The following is a 15,725-nucleotide window of genomic DNA, read 5'->3' on the forward strand; positions in this document are numbered from 1 at the left end:
ATTAGTTTAATATTCTTGCATGAAAAGTATCCGAGATGATGTCTCCGGAAAATGGACTTCTGGACCCATGTCATCTGCAGCGGAGGACGGAGACTTTCGCAGAAAAGTGTCCGAGGCGAAGGACTTCAAAAAGCAAAGCCCTAGTCTTGACACATCAACTTCTTTCTATTGAGAATTATCTTTTCTAATTGTCGTTTCTATCAGAGAAAGATGAATATGACCAAATTCGTTTTTGACGCATTGATCGTCGGAGGTGGACCTGCAGGCCTATCGGCCGCCCTGGCTCTAGCACGAGTCCAACGCACGGCACTAGTATTTGATTCTGGTCATTATCGAAACCTGGGTGTGGCAGCCATGCATACGGTTCTGTCTCGGGATGGCACCCCACCGACCGAGTTCCGCCAGATCGCTCGCAGTCAGATCGAGGACAAGTATCCTCGTATCCAGTTCTCCAGTGCCCAAGTCTCGCAGGCTGCCCAAACGGATATTGGGGACGGCTATATGGGGTATCAGATCACTGATACAGATGAGACCATCTACAAAGGGCGCAAGTTGATTCTGGCTACTGGGTCAGAGGATCTGCTGCCCACAAACATCGATGGATACCGGGAGAACTGGCCTTCACACATGTAAGTTCAAGTCGCAGTAAAATTGGCTGCTCCAGAGTTGACTAACTTGGCTATATAGCTACCAGTGTCTCTTCTGTGATGGCTATGAAAAGCAGGGCCAGCCTGTGGGAATTTTGGAGTTCTCCTCCCCAGCATACCTGGGACTTGCTCTCATGAGCTTACAATTCTCGGAGGATGTCACTATCTACAGCAATGGGCCGTTATCAACCGATGCAGGTGTTCAGAGGGCGCTTCGCACGGCATCTGCCAGTGGCGTCAAGGTTGATGAGAGACCAATTCGACGATTGATGAACCAAGGGGACACTATCGGCATCGAATTTGATGATACGCAGACTGTCACTCTCGGTATGCTATTGCACAAGCCCCCGACTATCAACCGATCACAGAATTTGATTGATCAACTCGGGCTTGAAACAATGGAGCAGAGTGCCGAAGTGATGGTGAACCCACTCTTCTGTGAATCAAGTCTGCCAGGCTGTTTTGTGGCTGGCGATGGTGGTCAGCTGTTGAAGCAAGTAGCTGTTGCTATGAGTACTGGTGTGTAACAGAGATCTTTACTTTCGATATTAGAAGTGACTCTCTTGCTAACCTGATTTTATGATTTAGGTGTCCGCGCAGGCTCGGGAGTTTCCTTTCAGCTCTGTAACGAAGAGGGTGCACGTGCCCTTGCTGCATATGAGAAGAACGGGGAGGCATGAATTGAGTCAGGCTGCCTCCACAGTTTAGATTTAGCATAGAGAGCGACATGGAATAGTTCTGTGCATCGCAACCTACGGATAGCGCGCCATCAATTAGTACATATGCGCATTTGAATCCGGGGCATGTTTTCTGATTTAGTTATGTATTTTGAAGCCTATATTGTCGTAGTTCTCTACAATCTTAATGGAGATCTTTCAACCTGTCACAAAAATTTCCATAGACAGCCCACGAAGTAATGTTTAGAGTTCCGTATAGCCCACAAAGCCCAAAGCCCAACCCACCCCAACCCGCTAATAGGCTGAGTTTTGGGCCCGATCCCTAGGCCCACCGGTTGGCTATAGGCCCGGGGTGAAAACCCACTGGGCTTGGCCGGCCCACTAAGCACCAAACAATACAAAAATTCCTAGAAGCAATATTTCTTTAATTACCTTCTATTTAGTCCCCGTTTTTAGCCTTTACTTTAAGGTAATGTTTGATTATTTCAAATCATTTACTGTTAGGTATTGGTTTGATATATATATCGCATTTAAAAACGCGAGAAAACCTGTTATTTAGGTGGTTTATAAATTGCAGAAGTTCACTTAGAAAGTAGTAACTATTAACCTTTTTTATGGTATCTCGACCTCTACTGCTCGGATTTTGTTTAAAATTGGAATATATACTTATATAGCTATAACTATCATAAATTCTAAAGATTTAAACTGTATATAATAAGTAGAAGGTTAGAACAGAGCGATTATAACATACTGGTTAAACCCCCTTAATGGGCTATAATGGGGGCCTTCTGGGCCATGATCTACACCATAGTTGCGCGGTTTTCCGAAGCTTGGATGATATGTTTGTTATGTAATATGGTCTGATTGAGCCGATGATAACATCCTCCATAGATATATATCACACTGCTCGGAAGTTCAACTTTGTGCCATCTCCCCTTCCCCAAACCTTGCATTGAATATTGTCATGACACATCCACATCAGTCCATACATAGTCATAATCACCCATCCCAACCAGCTAGGACAGTGTCCATGAGTATCCGTTTTTGCTTTGATGAGTAGAACTAAAGCACGCAGAAGAGGTCGCCAGAAAGCGAGAAAAATCATTCCTCCCACACGGGTGATGATTGATCGAGGAGGATCATATGAGGGAAGCGACTCGATGTAGGTACAGTAATGTTCAGGCATGTTCCATTCCTTACATCCTTCAGAGAGGAGGCCCTATCAGAAGACAAAATAACCAGAGAGGATTAGATTCGTTGCTTGGACGATTCCGAAGATAGATCGAGGAATGTGGACGAACAAGATATCGTGCGCTAGGAGCCCCATTGGGCTCCCAGGGGTATTTGGCCTGTAGGCTCCGCGCCACCAACCTCGTTGGTTCATGCCCACCTTCATCGACATGGAGGACCTCAGCATCGACTTCAATTTCATCATAGGCAACTCCACCACCCTCGCTAATCACCAGTTGGCGGTAATCTGCAGGGGTCAATAGATATGCTACACCATGGGCAGCGGGGACCACCGTCCAACCTGCGGGAGATGCCGTTTGAAGTATCGTGACCTTCTCTGACACGAAGGCGGCGATACTAGCAAAAGAGGGTTCTGCGTAGGGGATTCCGAAAATGTCAAACGTGAGGTAGTGCGAGGAAACAACTACTACTTTGGCATCCAGCGCGGTTATTCCTCGTCGTTTCATAACGGAAGAGCGCATGTTGGAGCCATAGGCGAAGTACCAGATACCCTTCTTGTCGGCAGCCATATTTTCGAAGAGATGAGCTATGCTAGGTCTAGGTTCCAGCTGAACGTAGGAATAGAAAAATATCTCATTATAGAACTGTTCAGTTCGAATCTGTTACATTGCTAACGGTGGCCGAAAATTCGGACGGCGTTCAGATTAGGGTACACTCGAACTTCATAGTCTACCGCACGAGCTGCAAAAATCTACATGGATAGTCAGTCACATCACACTTTCTCAAACAACTCACTATGGACATTAGACCTTCTGATATCCCAGCAAACAAGCTGGTGCTTTTTGTTGTGAAAGGTATGTGGCACGAGTAGTATCTACAAGAAACATGGAGCGCTAACCGGGGAAACTCTTAGGAACCGCGACATCCACCCACAATACCGTGAAGCCACTAATCCTGCTCGAAGAGCTGGGAATCCCACATGATATCTATGTGGTTGAAAAGGTTTCCGCACCATGGTTCCGCGATATCAACCCGCATAAGATGGTGCCCGCCGTTGAGGACCAATTACCCGACGGCAAGGGCTGCGTGCGCGCATGGGAGTCAAGCTCAACCCTGACTTACATCACCGATGCCTACGATCTCGATGGAAAGTTTGGCGGTAGCAATCTGGGTGAACGTACAGAGATTGGCAATTGGCTGACTCTCCACACGGCTGCGTTGGGCCCGACGGCTAAATACTGGCTATATTTCCATGCGCTTCACCCCGAAAAACTCCCAAAGGCTATTGCAAAACTCTCTCAGAATATTACCGTACAATATGACATTCTTGAGAGACGTTTGAATGAGCCAGGCCAGTTGTTCTTGGCTCTCCCAGATCGGCCGACGATTGCCGATATTGCCTTCCTGCCATTCGCGATGGAGTCTACTGCGAATCTTTTTGGCCATGAGCTTGGGAAGTGGCCAAAATTACAAGAATGGTCAATTCGAATGGGCCAGCGAGAGGCCGTGAAACGTGCGTGGCAAAGGTGTGCTAGTTTCGGACACGGTGAAAAGGAATACGGGCATGTAGCATAGGCCGAGAGTATATGATCGCACCCCGATAAGGCAAGCTTGTGCAACGGAAGAGAGGGAAGTATGCATGCAATAATTTCATGTAATATCTCTTCCCTGAAAATTGGATGGAGTGCCTATCTGGTATGCTTCATCGGATGACAAGGTCGAAGTAGGCCGCAGAATCTCAGCCTGGATACAAGCCTTCATCCTTGATGTTTATTCTTTCTTGCTTAAAACTGGCTGTAATGGTCTAAGCACCAGGTTCATTTTGTGGAGTGGATGTGGGCTCTCTCTGCTTGTGTAGACCCATGAATTGCCTAGGCTATAGTCTTTCCATTGTATATTTGATAGAGTACAGATAGATGTAGAGAGCTAGACGTAGTTGGCTTTCTAGGAAAACAGGCACATGTCTATTTGTTTCACCGGATATCATAGAGTTAGAAAGCAATGCCGTAAACAATATCAGCAGACCTCGATTATACCTGGGAGTATCAAAGACAGTGTGCAATTTCATCGGTGTCTGCCATAAGCGTCGGCTTTGTTGTGTATGGCAGCTCGTGCTCTATTCGTGACATCTTACTTGACTCGGTCACCGAAACTCGGAATAAATCACATTTCAGTTCAACCTTACAGATGTGCAGGTGGATCGGAAAGTCTACGCATTAAAAGAAATCGACCGTCTGGATCAAAAAAACCCCTTTACCTCCAGGTAGAATTTGTTCTATTTTCCGAAGAAAACGAGACGAGCGACCAAGAGATTTGGAGATATCCTTACAACAATGGCACCGGCACGGACAGAAGACATTCCGCCAGCAAACGAGAACATGTCAGATGCATCAAACTTGAAGAAGGTACTTCACGAGCTTAATGAGCTAGAAAGTCATGTACAACGGGTGCTGGCGACTATCCAATACCCTGAAATAGCTTCGTTGCTAGGAAATCAGCTCCACGACCCTGATCAACTACCCAACCAGGGGTTGGAGCAACTGGCACAGAGGGTGGTAGATGCAATGGACCATGTGCAACTGCAACTTGTTCCGTCGGTGTCACTACTCACAGATGGCTTTTTCGGTACGATGCCAGTGCCCTTGGATTGAACGGCGTCTGCTAATCTACACTCCCTGGCAGGATATCTCAATAGTAAAGTCCTTTGGACCGTGGTAGACGCCCGTGTCGCCGATCATCTAGCTAAGAATGGGCCCCAGTCGGTGAGCACGCTGGGCTTGCGCTGTGGAATTCAGCCAGAGCGTCTCTCGCAGCTTCTTGACACACTGGTTAACAATGGCATATTTGCTTATGATGAAAACCAGCACACATACACGAACAATCGCGTGTCTGATTTGCTCCGCCATGAGCATTGGACTCAGTGGCACTTGTGGGCCGACCTCTATCCGAACGAGTTCTTTAACGTGAGCCGGTCGATGCCGGACGCCGTGAAGCTGGGAGAAAGTCGGACGGCTGCGCAAATCGAATACGGCACAGACTTGAACCTGTTTGAGTATTTCTCACAACAAGGTAAAATTAGTCAGTTCCAGAAAACCCTCGGTGCAGGGGCAGTTGCGCAGGCCAAGGGCTTGGTAGCCGACTATCCCTGGGCGGATATTGGATCCGAGCAGCCCATTCTCGATCTCGGGGGTGGCTCAGGGTCATTCCTTGCGTCGATCCTCCGCGAACATCCCAACTTAGTTGGGGGGATCATGGATTTAGAGTCTGTCATCGATTTGGTTACCCCCGAGTTTCGGGAGGATACTGGGAAGTTTGCCGATATCGGCCCACGGGTCCAGCAGCTGGTAGTTGGAGACTTCCTAAAACATATCCCTGCATCAGCTGTGTATACCATGAAATGGTGCTTGCATGACTGGGTGGACGATGACGTGGTTACCATACTGAAGAATGTGCGGCGCAGCATTGTGGCGTCGCCAGTGAGCCGCTTCGTTGTCTTCGAGTCCATCAAGACACCTGGCCGTTCAGGGAGATTACCCCGTTATGGTGATCTGGTCATGATGATTACTTGTAATGGCAAGGAACGGTCAATGGAAGATTGGGACCGTTTGGGGAAGCTAGGAGGTTGGCGCGTCGAGAAGGTCCACCAACTCCGCCAGGCATGGCCGTGCGCTATTGACTTTCGACCTGTCTGAGACTATCGGAGATATTAAATATCTACTCCGTATATAAAGAAGAACCGCAATAAAAAATTCTCTTTGAAGATGAGACGACAAAGTAAAGCGCTAACCTGACATCTGAAATTTATGTAAACAAACTGGCTCATCACGTGTCCACGCGCCTCAACGCCTCAATAATACTGCCGGTGTCTCCCGCTCTCTCCCTTTCTCCACGTTGCACACAGCACCAAGCAAGTATACGGAATGACACTTTCATATTCGACCTCTTTTCTGAACCATCAACATGTCTATGGCACCAACTTATGTGATTGATTAACCTGGCAACTGATCTTGGGTGACCGGCACACACTCCATTTGCACTGAGGGCAACCCAACTCAGCTGTCTTCCTGTACTGCATCGAGCTGGCTAGCTACATTTTCCGGAACGGACAACACATACTGGCGCACCATCTCCGCTGTGATGGCCCTCATCATACGCTCTGCAGCATTCTTTCCAAGACATTGTCGGGGTCCAAAACCAAAACGCCACAGATTATAGCGGACCTAGAGTTATATCAGCAGAGCAACCTTCTAAGAAATGAATCAGATGCCATGGAAATCTAACCTCTTCCTTCTTCAATTTCTGGTAGCGACTCGGATCATACTGAGTGCCATTCACCCAGAAAGGGTTATCGATGTTTATTGACTGGGCATCGACAATTACATTGGTCTAAGTGGATGTGAGTGAGTGGTGAGGATGATCAAGTATCTTGGGTAGGTTGTTTCCAATATGACGGCTACTTACATGTTGTGGAATGAGATAGCCGTCCACAAGTTGATCTTCCGGGGCAGATTCGGGATTAGAGAAAGCTGGAGGAGACAAAACCCAGAGGTAAGTATCGACTTGACTGTCCATTGTAGGGCCACAAAGGGATCAACTCACGTAGGATTGGCCTCAGTCTTGCAGATTCAACTACACATGCCGCTAGGAAGGTATCTTCACGATCGATAAAGCACTCATATGGCTCAGCTCCGGTTTTAGCCACAGCTTGAATGACCTCTTCCCTCACTCGCGTCTGGGCCATGGGGTTTTGTGCTAGCAACAGCATGTTCCATGAGATAGCATGCGTGGTTACATCAAGATTCGCGTAAAGTGACTCATCGAGCGTTTGAAGACACTGGCTCAATCATCTTTAGTCAAATTCCTTGTTAATTTCACCTTCTGGGGAGCAGTAGGTACGTACTTCTCGTTCCGTAATTTTTCCAGCTTTCCATGCCTCCCAGAGGGAAATGACCGGTGAACATAGTGCTCCCTTGTCCTGCAGAGCATGTGTGTAGGCATCTTCCACGAAGCTTTGCCACTGTTTCTGGAAGGTTTTCAACAGTCTCACGCCCGACCAGGGTAGGTATGGGGCGATCGAAAGACGGTTGACGCCGCCACGAATGACCTCCTTGAACAGTTCCTCACGAAGGGGTGCCAGGCCGACCAAGACCTTACGTTGTGATGGACTCAGAGGTCCAAAAAGAACCTCGGCCATTGTAAAGAACGGGAAAAGCTGGAGCGCCCGGGCAGGCTCGAAACTGATGGCACCTGGTACTTTAGACAGACAAACTGACCCGGCTTTAAGGTCATTCTGGATATATTCTCGAGCCTGGGCTACAAATCTTGCGGTGTATCTCGTGGCGGATGGGCGGGAGAAAGGCTCCTCGAGATGCTGCCGCACTCGTCGCCAGTCGGAACCACTAAGTAGTCCGACACAGACCCCGAGAACCTCGCCAAAAAGCCACCCGGAGTTGTTATTGCTCGCCTTTGCGTGACGGTGTGACGTGCGATAGAACTGGGCCGCATGCGCAGGCGTGGTTAAGACACTGTCAGTCATCAGCTTTCTACCTAGCGCTTTACTACTTGGTATTCAAAAACACGTACATTTCGGGTGTCCAGCCTGACCATATTTGGTAAATGGGACCCCACCGTTGACGCCATTCCCGAGCGACAGAACGCCCTTGAAAGAATTTCTCCGTACCTTGGCCATTGGGCCAGGAAAAACGAGCACAGGGCAGTGGCCTGATTCCAGTTGGTGCAAGAAGAGGATATCTCCAACGCAAAAATAACTAACATTACAGCTGATCAGAATCTTTGGGGTGAGATACAGGAGTGCAAGGGCCTACATCGATCAATGCGGAGACCAGCCAATGAAGCGCTGGCCGAGAGGCGATGAACGCTAGCACGAGACAGATTATGATAGTAATCGGATGTGCCATAATCAAACCAGAGTGATTGAGTTCGAGTTTGAATCACTACCGGGCGTGCCGGAGGTCCTTAACAGCAAAAGATCCGCCCGGGCTTGGGAACAAAACGGACTCCGTTTTATCGGCCGCCGTCGGGGAAATATGCACAAGGGCGACCGAGGTCTCGGGCACCCAGGGATCATATAGGAATTACCGGAAGTCGATGAGGCTCTACTACGCGGCAGATAACTATGCTGGAAAATCGAGATGATATAATATATCGAACGTTTGAATCCGTTGTTTCACTCACCTTAGGTCCACCCACTCTCCCCTTTCAACAAGCTCCCCCCGTTTGATCATCTGCCGAAGCAGTGATGCAGCACAAGGACTCCGATCTGTGTGAGCTCTTTGCTCATTCGGTGCGGCGCAGCCCCAACGAACTGGCAGTTGACCATGAAAGTGGCTCACTAACCTACACCGACCTGGACGCGGCATCAACATACCTGGCACAAAAGTTGCAACAGCGGGGCGTAGAAGAAGGCGACATCGTGTGTCTTCTCACCGAGCACGGCACCCTTAACATCATTGCTCTGCTTGCTGTGCTCAAGGCGAAAGCCTGCTACGTTCCCCTCGACCGGAGCTCTTGGTCCAGAGAACGGATTGAGAACGTGCTATCCTCGGTTGATAGCCAATTTCTCATCAACACCACTGGTACCTCGTTTGAACACATAAAGTACACCATTATTCATCTCCAAACGGTCGACATTCCACGCAGTACTGGCAGCAGTGAGTATGCCGCTGAAGTTAGCACAATCAATGCCCCCGAAGCATTAGCGTGCATCATCTTCACTAGTGGCAGCACAGGCAAACCAAAGGGTGTCATGCTTTCCCATCGCGCGATAGCCAACTACGGGCATACCAGTCCTTTCAATATGGATGTCCAAGCTGGTGACCGTGTGCTCCATATATTGTCGGTCGCGTTCGATGGTTAGTCACCTGCACACAAGGCCACTCTATGACGGAGAAAGCCCAACTAATTCAAGTTTTCAGCGTCGACGGGCATGCTATTTTCCATTCTAGGGAATTCAGGCACGGTTGTGCCAGCGAGCATGGATACACTCTACGACAAAGCACAGACATGCTCGATCCTAGCCTCCACGCCGTCGATCCTGGCCACTCTCCCCCTGCCTTCTTCTCTCCCCGATAGCTACCTGTCGGTCCACACCATCTTACTCGGAGGCGAGACACCGAATGGACAGATTCTGTCACATTGGCTGGATTTTGGTGTACGAATTCTCAATGCGTATGGTCCGACAGAGACTACTTGTGCGTCATTGATGCAAGAAGTCGAGGTTTCTAGGGAGACGGGAACGATTCGCAGCAGCATTATTGGCAGTCCCATGTCACAAGGACCGGTGTACCTGCTTCGGAATGATCTCACCTTAGTGGATGACTATGATACGGACGGCGAGATTGTTATTTCCGGAATTGGTTTGGCGGATGGATACTATCGCGATCCTGCGCTTACAGCCGAGCGGTTCATTACCTGGCGTGGCATTCGAGTTTATCGGACGGGCGATCAGGGACGCTGGATTCGTCGCAACGATGGGACCCGTGTGATGGACTTCCGCGGTCGCTCTGATCGAACGGTGAAAAATCGTGGCTTCTTGGTAAACCTCGCTGCTGACGTAGAAGAGCCGTTGCGGATGATGGGCTGTGGTGTCAGCGATGTATATGCGAGCATGATAGAGTCACGCTTGGTGGTTTTGGTAACACCAGCCTCTGCTGAACTAGATAGGCTGCGCAGTGAGGCAAACAGTCGACTCTCCTCCTTCCATTCCCCCGATCATTACTGTGCCGCTGAGCAGTTCCCAATCTCCCCTAATGGCAAAATTGACAGCAGGGCTATTCTCAAGTTGCTTGATCATAGTCAAGATCAACTTCTTGCAGCCTCTAGTGCGATCCTGTACGAGGGCTCCACTTTGGATGATTCTTCCATGACGTCTGAGCTGTCAGGAGATATGGCAACAGTTGTGTCTGAATGCATGTATACCGCACTTGGCTTAGACATCCCGCCCTCTCAGATAGATTTCAACTTCTTTGCCTTGGGTGGGAATTCACTGACAGCTCTTCGATTCACCTCACTCTGTCGTGAACGTGGCATCTCCATCACTACCCCAGACATCTACCGGCATCCGACACTGCGTGGTGTTCTTCGCTGTGCCCATGCCTTGGAGCCAATTCCCTCAGCTATAGAGTCAGACTGTGGAAATCCAACGCCCCAATTGTCAGCACTACGCGAAGAGGTAGCAGCACAGTTGAATCTGGGGAAGCTCCTGCCTTTGGACATTCAAATCGGCCGATTGACTCCTTTGCAGCTGGAGCTGGCCGCGCCCACTCTGGAGCGCAATGGGACTAACACCAACCAGCTCCAGTTGACGTACCCATTAAGTGATGCGGAGCATATCTGCGACGCTTGGAAGCGGGTTATTGAGTGCGAACCTGTCTTCCGCACGCAGATCTCCCTTGATATCGCCTGTGGTGTGCAGATACAACATGCTCTTCACCCGCACCACTTGAAGGTATCCAAGGTTGGCAGTTACATCTGTCATCCCGTGGAGGCCACCTTCAGGCGACGCGAAGATTATGACGCCGCTCTGACTGATCCTGCTCTTTTATCTGTCGGCCTCGGTATGCGGTTGGACGTCATGAAATTAATGCCTGATGATACAGGTGACAAACCCGGGTCGAAAGATGCTGGTGAAGTCACGATTAATTGGACAGCTCACCACGCGCTGCTCGACGGCTATTCAGTAGGGCTTATCCTCACAAAGGTGCAGCGAGCAGTGCAAGGGCAGCACCTGTCTATGAGTCCATCATTTATGGATGCCTCAGGGGGGTTGTTAGCGATACAGAGCCAACGGGATGGCGAAGCAAGGCGATTCTGGGCCGGTTATTTAGAATCAGTGCGGTCGCTCCCAATTCTGAACGACCAGCGTCGATCGCAGGAGACCAACAACATCCCATACCGCGCCCAGGAAATACGCTTTTCGTGTGCTGACCGTCTGCCGCAAATACAGAAACTCGCCGAGGAGTGCAAAGTCACCTTGGCCACCGTCTATTATACTGCATGGGCAATGGCACTGGCACAATATACAGGGCGGCACCTGGTGGTCGTGGGAGCAGTCTTCTCTGGTCGCGAAACCCAGCTGGAGTACATCAACACGGTCGGGCCGCTGGTGGCTACATTGCCGCTACTCTGCCAGCTGAGAAGAGATGCATCCATTCCGCAGCAGCTTGAGGCCGTCATGGAGGGACTGGCGACCATCAGTGCGTATGCATGGTCCTCATCAGATCAGATTGGCTATAGGTTGGACAACTTGATGGCAACACAGTACGACTTCCCGCCCATTGAATCTGCCCTTGTCCCGAAGGAGGAACGATTCTTTGAAAACACCACATTTCCTATTAGTCTCCTGGCTGAAAAGGATGCTGGATTCCGTCTCGTGTATGACCCAGCCGTCCACAGTGACCAACATATGCAAACCCTATCACAAGCTATGAAAAGCGCTTTAAACACATTGCCCGATGCCACGACGATCGGCAGCTGGCTGGATTATGCAGGTAGCGCTTTTGAGAATCTCCATCATGACTCGACGCTCAAAATGGAATGTGGTGCGACCCAGTCTCATTTCAACCTTGAGACGCATATCGCAAAGGCCTTTGAAGTATCTGCAGATCGACATGCTCATCTTGTCGCACTGGAAGGGCCGGAGTGCACTCTGTCCTATGCGGAACTAGACCGGCTCTCCAATGTAGTGTGCAATCGGCTTCGTCAAGATGTTCCCAACGCACAGACGGTTGCTATCCACGCCGATGGCTCTATCAACTGGGTCGTTGGAATCATGGGCATCCTCAAATCAGGATCGGCTTACTGTCCCCTTGACCCCGCCTACTCGATGGATCGACGGCTTGCAGTATACACACGCAGTGGGGCGGATGCGCTGTTGATACCGAATGCATGTCCCACCGCTATGCTGAAGTTGCCGGATATCCATATTCTGGTTGTAGCAGATCTTCTGAGCTGCAGCGCGTTCGATGCGATATCGCACCGGCCTCCCCTATCTGCAAAGGCGAACGATGATGCTCTCATTGTATTTACTTCTGGTACGACGGGCCGTCCAAAAGGTGTTCCCATCAGCCATCGAGGATTTCTGGCATTGCAGTCAAACCCCGAGGCCACTATGTTCAGCTGCCCAGGTCGCCGTATTGCTCAATTCATGTCGCCGGCCTTTGATTACTGCGCTAATGAGGTCTTTTCGGCCCTACTTCATGGGGCAACTCTCGTTCTTCGTGATCCCAGCGATCCGTTGGCTCATCTTGCAAAAGTGGACGTCTCAACTATAACTCCCTCAGTGCTGAGTGCTTTGGACCCGACTGAATACCCTAATCTACGCATGGTGAGAAATTCCTGTGTGCTTTCAATACGTCCCTAGGCACTATTATCCTGACCCGAGAACTAAATAATATTCGTAACAGGTTTATGCCACAGGAGAGCCTGTCACCCCAGGTTTATTAGATAGGTGGGCTGCAAATCGTGTATTCTACAATGCCTATGGACCTGCCGAGGTATGTACGGCCACCACAAGACGCGAGTATAACGCGCTGATGGGTTTCTGTAGTGTTCTATCTGCACATCCTTCACACGGTTAGTTCCCGGCCAGCAAGTGACAATTGGGAAAGCGGTCCAGACCGCAAGAATGTATATTTTAACTCCAGAGCTGCATCCTGTGCGTGATGGCACCACAGGGGAAATATTCCTTGCTGGTGAGCAGGTCATGCGTGGGTACATTGGGGATGACCAGCAAACAGCACATCGTGTATTGCCTGATCCCTGGCATGATGGCGAGCGAATGTATCGCACTGGCGACTACGGATACTGGACAAATGACCAGCAAATCTGCTACGTTGGTCGATTGGACCGCCAAGTGAAAGTTCGGGGGTTTCGCGTCGAGCTTGCTTCAGTCGAGATGCGAATGTATGAAGAGGAGCCACAACTAATACAGGCCGCTACAATGGTCGTTAATGACAACCTGGTTGCATTTGTCATGCCTTCTTCAATTGATGTGGCCCACCTGGAACAGAGACTCCGAGAAACCCTCCAGCCAAGCTGGGTACCGCAGATGATCACGCCCCTGGATGAATTTCCCTGGACGACAAACCGCAAGGTGGACTATCAGAGGTTGAAGGAAATCGGCACTCTTGCAGTGACTAAATTATCAACCCCCCTCACTAGGCCTTTCTTGGATCATATTGCCGAAGGCATCACGGGAATTTGGAAGATATTGCTCCCTTTGGTGGACGATGTAGAACTCGGGCCTGACGATGACTTCAGGCGCCTCGGCGGTCACTCTATCCTACAAATGCTGCTTGCTGCTCGTCTTGCCAGCGTCTATGGCATCTCCATGACGACGCGGGACGTAATTGAGCATCCCAAGTTGGGGGAACAGGCACTCCTGGTGAAGTCCCGTCAACGCCAGGCCCCCCTTTCCAAGGAACTGCCCACCCACAAGGCACTTCCTGATCATCATCTGTCTGAGTTGGAACGTCAGACCTGGTTCCAGTATCTCGTGGCGTCAGATGTCCGCTCGTTCAACATTCCTGTCCTACTCCATTTCGATGGCAAATTCGACCGCCAGCTTTTAATTCAATCATTGAATGCGGTACTAGCATCACGCAAACTACTCCGCAGTAATTTTATTGAAACTTCGGAGGGACCGATTCGGGTCTTCCGCAACAACCCACCGCGGGTGCAGGAATGTAAATTGATTTATGTTGCGAGAGAGATTGCTAGGGGTTTTGACTTGGCTCGTGATGAGCTTATTCGCGTTTTTATGGACCAGCAGAGTCTCCTGCTTGTCACCAGCCATGCCATTGCCGATCTCAACAGCGTACAGAATCTCTTCCGGGAAACAGCAGAAGTCTACCGAGGTTCCACTGCCCAAGTCGATCGATTAAACTATCTACAAGCATCTGCCTGGTCTCGCAAGGCAACGCCTGAGGAGCGCCACTTCTGGATACGATACCTCGACGGCGCTCCTCAACGACTCCCCATCAACCGTGACCTCACTCAGACAAGCTTTGAGGGCACGTCTCGTATCTGTCACTTTGATGGTACTATGATTCACGGGCTCACATCATTGACGCGAAAATACGGCGTGACAAAACACCAGATTGTATGCGCGGCGACTGCTCAGATGCTGCAGTGGCTCTGCGCGACCGATGACGTGGTTTTAGGTTGTCCGTGGGAAAATCGAACGTCCGACCTTGAGCGAAGGTCTGTGGGATTATTCTTGGATAGACTACCACTACGCATCAAAACTCCACCAAATGCAAATTGTGTGGACATCCTAGAATCAATGCGCGAAGCGAGTCAAAAAGCAGTGGCATATGCAATCCCCTTCGAACAAATTCTCGACATCCTTCACCTGCCTCGCACCATCCGGCAGCATCCAATTTTTGAAGTTATGGTTACATTCCATTTGAAGGGAGCCATGGAGGACTGTCTCGATGTCGACGGGCTGGTTGTGCAGCGTGAGATGTGTTATGCCCCAGGATCCAAGTTTTTGCTCATGTTCGAATGGACGGAGCTGGAGGCGGATCACTGGGTTTTGCGCACTGAATATGACCATCACCAGATTGCGCCTGCCACCATCAACCTCATCGACCAGGCCTTACGATGTGTCTTGGAAGGATTCTCGTTAGAACTCTCGCGTTCAGCCATCGAAAAACGCCTGGCACATACTTTCCCAGAGACGAAAGAAGATAGTAACAGTGAGGGCGAGGGGGACGATGATACAAATGCCCTTTGTGACCGACTTGTGGGTATCCTTCGCCGGGAGATGGCGGCCTGTCTAGGGATTGATCTTGCTGATTTTCCCTGCTCGGTGTCCTTCTTTGAGGCCGGGGGTAACTCTATCGATGTATGGCGATTGCAGCGTCAGCTGAAGCGGGTTGGCGTGGATATGCCAATTTCGACAGTTTTTGAGCTACCCGCTGCCCAGGCCTTAGCTTGGCACCTTTGTAAACGGGTGGGTTGGCTTGGATAAGAATGGCAATCGCGTTGGTGAAAGATGAAATATAATTGTTTTTTTTTGAACGCCATATTTTCTATCTAGTAGCTATACTATTTGAACCAAGTTTTCAATATAGTCGCGGTCGTTCTCTTCATATTCTAAATCTGGAGATCATCGATATTCCGCAATGTCCAACCAAGAGGTGAACTGAACACCACGCCCCATTCCTCTCCTCCCCATAAAGCGAAT

At 49.9% G+C, this 15,725-nt stretch overlaps 6 protein-coding genes across 6 annotated transcripts; 4 read left to right on the top strand and 2 right to left on the bottom strand.

The window, feature by feature from the left end:
- Positions 1 to 210: 210 nt before the first annotated feature.
- gliT (thioredoxin reductase gliT) lies at positions 211 to 1,327 on the top strand (the record flags this gene model as incomplete). Its single annotated transcript, XM_016738450.1, has 3 exons — positions 211 to 629; positions 688 to 1,166; positions 1,236 to 1,327. 3 exons carry the CDS (start codon positions 211 to 213, stop codon positions 1,325 to 1,327), a joined length of 990 nt encoding a protein of 329 aa, XP_016603804.1.
- A 1,202-nt stretch (positions 1,328 to 2,529) lies between these two features.
- gliK (gamma-glutamyl cyclotransferase gliK) lies at positions 2,530 to 3,084 on the bottom strand (the record flags this gene model as incomplete). Its single annotated transcript, XM_016738451.1, has 1 exon — positions 2,530 to 3,084. One exon carries the CDS (start codon positions 3,082 to 3,084, stop codon positions 2,530 to 2,532), a length of 555 nt encoding a protein of 184 aa, XP_016603805.1.
- Positions 3,085 to 3,311: 227 nt separating this feature from the next.
- gliG (glutathione S-transferase gliG) lies at positions 3,312 to 4,090 on the top strand (the record flags this gene model as incomplete). Its single annotated transcript, XM_016738452.1, has 2 exons — positions 3,312 to 3,369; positions 3,429 to 4,090. 2 exons carry the CDS (start codon positions 3,312 to 3,314, stop codon positions 4,088 to 4,090), a joined length of 720 nt encoding a protein of 239 aa, XP_016603806.1.
- A 758-nt stretch (positions 4,091 to 4,848) lies between these two features.
- gliM (O-methyltransferase gliM) lies at positions 4,849 to 6,207 on the top strand (the record flags this gene model as incomplete). The annotated part of the gene is made up of 2 exons (XM_016738453.1): positions 4,849 to 5,140; positions 5,198 to 6,207. 2 exons carry the CDS (start codon positions 4,849 to 4,851, stop codon positions 6,205 to 6,207), a joined length of 1,302 nt encoding a protein of 433 aa, XP_016603807.1.
- Positions 6,208 to 6,567: 360 nt separating this feature from the next.
- gliC (cytochrome P450 monooxygenase gliC) lies at positions 6,568 to 8,051 on the bottom strand (the record flags this gene model as incomplete). Its single annotated transcript, XM_016738454.1, has 5 exons — positions 6,568 to 6,735; positions 6,797 to 6,901; positions 6,977 to 7,074; positions 7,115 to 7,349; positions 7,416 to 8,051. The coding sequence occupies 5 exons, from the start codon at positions 8,049 to 8,051 to the stop codon at positions 6,568 to 6,570; spliced, it is 1,242 nt and encodes a 413-aa protein (XP_016603808.1).
- A 723-nt stretch (positions 8,052 to 8,774) lies between these two features.
- Positions 8,775 to 15,509, top strand: gliP (nonribosomal peptide synthetase gliP; the record flags this gene model as incomplete). Its single annotated transcript, XM_016738455.1, has 4 exons — positions 8,775 to 9,387; positions 9,451 to 12,860; positions 12,940 to 13,029; positions 13,083 to 15,509. The coding sequence occupies 4 exons, from the start codon at positions 8,775 to 8,777 to the stop codon at positions 15,507 to 15,509; spliced, it is 6,540 nt and encodes a 2,179-aa protein (XP_016603809.1).
- Positions 15,510 to 15,725: the final 216 nt, after the last annotated feature.

Source organism: Penicillium expansum (genome assembly GCF_000769745.1).
Source record: "Penicillium expansum strain MD-8 chromosome Unknown contig38, whole genome shotgun sequence".
Lineage (NCBI taxonomy): Eukaryota > Fungi > Ascomycota > Eurotiomycetes > Eurotiales > Aspergillaceae > Penicillium > Penicillium expansum.